At 36.9% G+C, this 7,366-nt stretch overlaps 1 protein-coding gene across 1 annotated transcript in view; it reads right to left on the reverse strand.

Annotated features, from left to right (window-relative positions):
- Nucleotides 1–7,094, reverse strand: part of CUNH5orf34 (chromosome unknown C5orf34 homolog) — a 15,201-nt gene extending 8,107 nt beyond the window's left edge. Inside the window, exons 1-4 of the mRNA XM_015829487.1 lie at nt 6,900–7,094; nt 5,377–5,466; nt 2,803–3,437; nt 1,169–1,270 (exon numbers count right to left, since the gene is read on the reverse strand). Coding sequence (XP_015684973.1) covers nt 1,169–1,270; nt 2,803–3,437; nt 5,377–5,466; nt 6,900–7,094 — 1,022 coding nt within the window. The remainder of the gene's footprint in view (nt 1–1,168; nt 1,271–2,802; nt 3,438–5,376; nt 5,467–6,899) is intronic.
- Nucleotides 7,095–7,366: the final 272 nt, after the last annotated feature.

A 7,366-nucleotide genomic window follows, 5' to 3' on the forward strand; every position in this document is an offset into this window, starting at 1 on the left:
CCAATCAGAGCACAGCCAGGCTCCTTAACCAATCAGAACACACCTCCACCCAATCAGAACACAGCCAAGCTCCCACCCAATCAGCTCCAACCCCACTGGCAGTTAAAAGGAAGAAACAGCTGCGATCACACACCACTCTTAGAAGCACGAAGCTTAAGACACCAGCCTGAAGATGACGAATGTGACTTCGTCGAAACGTCGCCAAGGTACTTTTAATTCTACGCGGGAGAAAACCCGAATAACTAAAGACCTACATACAAACACCCGCGAAAACCTCAGAAAACATATATATATATATATATATATATATATATATATATATATATATATATATATATGATAGGCAATGTGATTGTAAAGCATGACCTCACATGGCTGCATTGCTTAATGACCAGTGCTGTGGAGTCGGAGTCGAGGAGTCAGAGGAAATTTTGGGTACCTGGAGTCAGAGTCGGAAGTACAAAAAACTGAGGAGTCGGAGTCGGAACATTTATCTACCGACTCCACAGCCCTGTTAATGACAGCAATCCAATAGTCCCTGTTGCCATCATAATCCCAAGCTGTGTGGGTCATTAAGCGGGAAGTGGAGAAAATCCCAAATAAACAGCAGGGAGGCCTGGTGCAGACTGTGGAGTAGCGGGCGCTGTGGTGTGGCAGCTGAAGGAAGGAGGAAGCAGGTTTGTTTGAGCACAGGGAAGAGGGAAGGAGGACATGTGCAGGAAGACCTGAGGCGCGCACGCGTGCGTGTGTAGGGGAGGTATTACCAGACCAACTTGTGACTTTCTCTGTTGGCTTACCCATTAACTTTGCTTATGTGAAACCAGCAGGGCAGGTTGCAAATGCTGACCATGTGACCATGGGATGTTACAACCGTCATTAAGCGTAAGCTGGTTGCTTAGTGACTGAATCATGAGCATATGACCATGGGGGAACTACGATGTTAGAACTTGGAGGATTCATCATAAGTAGCACTCGTTCAGTGCTATCATAACTTCAAACAGTTGCTCAATGAGTGGTTGCTAAGTGAGAACTACCTGTTCGTTATCCTAGAACACCGATTATCATTAAAAATCTATTATTTTGCAAATTATTCAGTGTTCTTACCGTTAAGTAAGAATATAGGTGTATTAGCCTTTAAATCTCCTTTCATAAACACACATACACATACCTGTAAATAATACCCTTGCTCCAAAGTACTTTGATAGGCTGTGAGTATGAGTGATATCCATCCTCCTCCTGTTTTTGTTCAAAAAAATCAGTGAAGGTCCACCTGTGGATCATTTTTAAAAAATGTTTTATTATATTGTTATTAGACATACATAAATACAGGGGTATTTATACAGTATTGATGAGAATTATGAAAGTCTAATGTTTAGACTTAGATAGACTTTAGATAGAAAAAAAATGAAAATATGAGAATATTAATTATGATTTGGATTTTTGATATTAATAAGTATAATAATAAACCAGCCTGCCATAGAGGACCTGTATACTGTGCAAGCCAGAAAGTGGACTGAGAAAATATCTACAGACCCCTCACATCCTGGACATAAACTGTTTCAACTCCTCCCCTCAGGACACCGCTACAGGGCATTGCACGCCAAAACAACTAGACACAAAGACAAATTTTCCCCCCATGCCATTACTCTGCTAAATACATAATTCCCACAGCACTGTCTATGTCAGGGGTAGGCAACCTTGGCTCTTTTATGACTCGTGGACTTCAACTCCCAGAATTCCTGAGCCAGCATGGCTAAGGATATCTAACCACATGGCAGGGCTGTATTACTACTATCATTCGCATCTTTCCTATTACATATTCCTATTGGTATCTTATGGTGGGTGTATCTTATGATTTATGTTTGTTTTATGATTTATGATTTACGACTTTGTTGCTTGTACTATACTGAGGACTTATGCACCAGAGACAAATTTCTTGGCCAATAAAGAATATTCTATTCTATGCTATTTAGATTTTACTCCAAAGCTGAATGTAATGTAAGAAACAGTTGCAAATTACATCAAAGTATTTGTTATATAATAACGGTTTCTGTCTTAAAGGGGAATACTTAATATTAAGAACTCAAAAATCAATGAATGATTAGAATTCTTAAAGCAACTTCTCTCATTTGGTCCTTTCCAGATTGTCTAGAGTGCCTGCAAATTCTGTAACTGACCTGCCGGTATATTTGGAAAGCAATCAGATTAGGGAGGATGTTTAAAACTGAAAACAAGCGCTTAACCCATAACTACCGTAGTAGTAAACCTTACTTTTCTTTTTTAGAAAGCAATCATTGGAACAGATCCACAATAAATGAAATATACACAATACGGTACCTTATACATTCTTTAATGATCTCCTGCATCACCTCGCTTCATTTTTTTTTAAAAAAACTTTTAATTCAAAAAAAGGAGGCGTATCTGGCTTGCTATAAAGCAAAGTGTCAGATTCTACAATCATTTTTAGTTACAATAATGTTTCTAAGTTGCACACGTTTAGAAAAAAAACAGATACTTTGTTTGGAAATGTACCTAAGTAAGCATATAAGCATGCAAATAACAAAAATTACCATGACATATTTATTGGACATTTGTGAGTAACGGCCTAGCATTTTCCTGTTACTGGGTTAAAGTAAGGTTTTCTTTATATCTGGAAACTCCAAACATTAAAAAGCTACTGAAAAGTCAAGAGAGTATGGCTGTTAGTATGTGATTTTAAACAGATTGTAGCTAATTAAAAGGCAGTTTTTAAAAAGACAGAAATAAAGGATACAGACATTTTAATGTATAAAACTAATTTACCTGTGTAGAAATGGAGCATGACAACTGAGAGGTAAAGCTGAAGGTAAAGAAGTAACTGTGTCAGCCATTCTGCATTCATTAGCAAGATCCAGGCTTAGGCTATCAACTTCATTCTTTCCTTTATTAGAGCCAACTTCATTTCCACTATATGACTGATTGATTCTTAATGCTAATGACAAAGGGTACTTCCATTCTTCAGGGCAGGATGACACTGATATATGCTGTATAACTCTACAATATTCAAATAAACTCTTCTGGGAAGACTGAGATATCTTATCTTTTTGCACAGCACTTGAATTGTTCTTTTGTACACAATTTTCTATACTTACATCGTCCTTCATTTTTGTCCCTAGCAGCCTTGAACACATTTTTAAGTCAGAGCTTTGGCTGGAACTTTCGTAACGTTCTTGGGTTGACTTACAGGAGCTCCTCTTTGAAAATGATAATGGGATTGATAGTCCCTTGCTTACTTTGCATAAAAACTCTACCGTGAATGCTTGCTGAAGCTCTGGTAAAAGAAGAGAAGCATGTCCATCTAAAGACGTGACTTTCACATTGCCATTTAACAGACACGTTTCCTCATTAGCCGTATCAAGGCCAGGCCATTGGGCTTCAGTGACATCTGTGAAAATGACCTGCAGAAAAGATTGAGTCTTAAAGTTCTGATAGCTTACACTTTCCCAAAGCCCTGCCAACTGCAGATCAAAAGAGAAGATGAAAAAAAATATGCTTGTACTTCTCTGTTCATATACTTGTGTCTAATAGAAAAGAATACATTTAGATTAACTCAAGGTATTTTTCTGAACTGAGGAATGGAAAAGGACAGGGGACTATATCTAACCACACTTATTCTGGCATAATGCACATTTTTCATCACAACACTTTGTTTTATTTTTTTCTGGGATGAATCTTCTGGTCTTAGAAACTGTCAGCTACCAAGATGGTATACAGCAGGCATGTCAAACTGCCAGCCCGCGGGCCGGATGTGTCACGCTGAAACCGCGCCCACCCCATTGCCGGCAATGGGGAAAAAGTCCCAATACATCGTGCGACGTCGCGAGTTTGACATGCCTGGTATAGAGGTGCACAGCTTCCCTCTTTGGAGGTCAATATCCCGAGTTCAATTTTAGAGAAGGAAATTCACCATCCTATGGAACTTGGAATGGTATCTCAGGAGGCATAAGATTGTAGATATAAATAAATATCAATAAGGGAATAATGGGAATAAGGGATGCAGCTTGCAACATTACAGTTTATCCAAGCAAAGATAATTTCCAGGAATTTTCAAGGATTATTATGGATAACAAAAAGATGGTAATATGACAAAAGTAATATAATTTAGGTGGTGTTTGTGATAAGGGACTTAAACCTAATGCATTTCTTCTAGCTGCAATAAGATGATATCAGAGCTTCAGTAGAGGAATTAGGATTTGATTAGGCCACATAGGCCAACAGAACTTTTATTACAGAGTTATAGTAACAGAATCTTGCATGTCTGAAAGTGCTTCTCTCCTCCTTGCCTTTATCTTCTTGTGAACTAGGAAGGCATTTGTCTGAGACATGTTACATTCTTGCCTTGGACTCAGGCCTTTTTTATTTGACCATGGCCTTGATAGCAACTCTTCTTCTTGTCCCTCAAGGCCATTCCCTCTTCCCTCTACAGATAAAAATGATTCCTTATTATAGGAACAGCTGAGATTTTTAAATATGGAAAATAGGAATGGATTAGTTTTCTTGATGTAATTATTTATAAGGAAATTATGTAAATCAGATTCCAATTATCAAAATGTATTCATTTCAGAGACTAAGTAATACCTTAAAATAAAAATAATATTTTGTCAAATATTGTTAAGAATATATAGAACTGCTTCATTGTGGATTTTAGGATTACTTGTCAGTAAGAATGAATAATTACTCATTTTATATATATTTACACCGAAGACTTGCATAACCAAATAACTAACATGCATAACCAAGTCAATAAAGAGTTCAGAACAGTGAGTGACTCAGTTAGATCTGGGGTAACTCTGAGTCAGATGATTTTATTATTTAACAAGCCTGAGAACTTGTAATAGAGGTCAAGCCCCACTTAGTCCTCCAGTAAAAAATGAGGTGGTGAATTAGGGGGGCTCACATGGAAAGCATCCTCCTATAAAACTTATTATCAAAGCCAATCAGTGTATTTCCCAAAGTAATTGAATGCAATACTCAAGCCTGATCTGGCCAATTGGGAAGCCATTATTGGATAATGAACTTCTAACAAACCCCCTGACATCAAGCATGATTGGAGAAAATTGGCAGCGGGTCTGTAGAGCAAAAGGTGAAAGCTCTTGGCCCCTCTGGGATTATGGGTTTCCTGATTTATCAGCTATGAACCATGAAAAAGTAACTGCATGAGGAAAGTGTATTGTGCAAACACAGGTAATGTGTACTAAATTTATCTATCCTTCCAAAAGAATCAGTATAATTATATGTTACTTTCTAATAAGCCAAGAAGATAACACATAAAATTAGCCAATTAAATATTTCATTGGAATCTGGTTTTCTTTTTACAAACATATACTCAAAACTTACATTTTTCTTTTCTGGAGGTATAATGTCTGAAGGTAAATAGGGTCGCTCAGAATATTGATTTCGGAAATCTATTGCCCGCAAGAGCTGTTCCTAAAAAAAATAAAGAGAATTTGATTTTATATATTGGAGAAACAACCTAATTCTTATTCCTTAGCATTATTGCTATATTTATAGAAGAATGACTTTGAAGGTTCTATGTTCGGTTGCATTGCATTTAGCATATATATAAAATAAAGTAACAGATTTCTATATGGGAAGACAAAAAGTTGTTTTAAAATGCCATCTAACATAATTTCTCTGATCTTAACAGAAGAAAAAAGTTTTTGACTTGTAATGGAAAGTGAGCAACATCCATCTATTCAGTCTTCTGAAAGGTAAATTCACTAGTATTCAGGTCTGTGCCACTCAATGCTGCATCCTGAAGAAATGACTTAGAAGTCTCTTTGAGCAAAATAAAGACTATTCTATTATACTGGGAAAAGGGAAATGAGGATATAATTAAAAAAAAGAAAAAATAGATAAGCTTAAATTTTATAACATAGGTAAGAAGGGAAAACCCATGGCTGTTAAAGATAGCAAACATAAGAGGAAGTTGAACAATTTGCAAGGATAAATTTCTGCCTGAGACACTGAAGAGCTATTGAACAGAAAATAATGATGGTTCCCAAGCTTCTATATTTAGAGACTTTTTCTAAACCAACTTGTCTTTCAAGTGACTTCTCACATTCCCCCAAATTCTCTTATGTTTGAGAGAGAACCAGGAAATATTCTAGACACATTTCCCATAGTTTATTATTGTCTCATATGAACAAAATATTTTCCTAAAACTGCATGCTACAAAGGAAGATTTATTCATACCATTCTTCCCATGACGTGTTCTAGAAACAGAACAAGATTCTAACTGGATCAGCCCAAAAATTTCTTTAGTCCAGATTTGTTCTTGTAAAACAGATGGGTAGCTAGATACTTATGGACTGCCCAAAATTAGGACATGTATAATGTATAATGATCATGAGTATCATCATGAGTTTGATCCCCAAAATGTCAAGAACACAATTGTAAACTGGGACTAATGCAACCTACAAAAACATTTTACATTTTGGAGTGCTACTGTTTTGAATTCTAGGGACTCCTGGCCATTACAGCCCCTGTATCGGTCAGTATTTTACAAATTCAAAATGTACACAACTCTTTAATTGGATTGTTTTGGAGATTCAACATTGTCTTCACTGAATATCTTTTAATACTATTCTCCTTTTTGTGGGTGGTGGTGTTTTGGCATATAGAGTAGTAGCACTTATATAATGACTGGGAGTGATGATATAACAGTATTGAATGGAGCCTTATTCTGCTGGTATGTTAGTGAAGAATTGGTCCCTGTTGACATTTCAGAATTGCCAATTTTTTGCTCAGCTCTTTGAATGGCTTTTAGAGTTTAAGCAAAACATGTCCTATTACAATCCTATTATCCCAGAGCAGACCATCTTTCTCTCCTGCTTAGAGAAAAAAGATTTTGTTTATACCCGATAGAGGCTAATAGCAAATGGTGTCCTCTGACGAACTCTTTCCGGTGGTTGCATTGGGTGAGCAGAGGGAGGAACAGCCTTTTCAAATAAGAACTCTGATCCACATGGACAAAGGAGCAATCTGGAACCATCTGGATAGTGGACTTCCACTGAATTATCTTCATAAAGGATCATGAGACTTTCTGACCCCATCACAACAATAAAAAACACGAACAGTGTTTTTACAAAGTGAATCTGTAAAAGGAATCACAACTGATTATTTAGTGTATAGTGTACGGGTGTGGAAAGGAATGGTGCAAATATCAGTAATATTACAGGCAGTCTTCACCTATCAACTATTTGTTCAGTGGCCGTTCAAACTTACTACAGTGTAAAAAAAGGAGATTTATGACTAATCCTTAAAGTTTTGGCTACTACAGCATCCCCATGTAAGTGACTGGAGTTTGGGTACTTTACAACACACA

The sequence above is a fragment of the Protobothrops mucrosquamatus genome, unplaced genomic scaffold (assembly GCF_001527695.2).
Source record: "Protobothrops mucrosquamatus isolate PMUCROS unplaced genomic scaffold, P.Mucros_1.0 scaffold6240, whole genome shotgun sequence".
NCBI classification, from domain to species: domain Eukaryota; kingdom Metazoa; phylum Chordata; class Lepidosauria; order Squamata; family Viperidae; genus Protobothrops; species Protobothrops mucrosquamatus.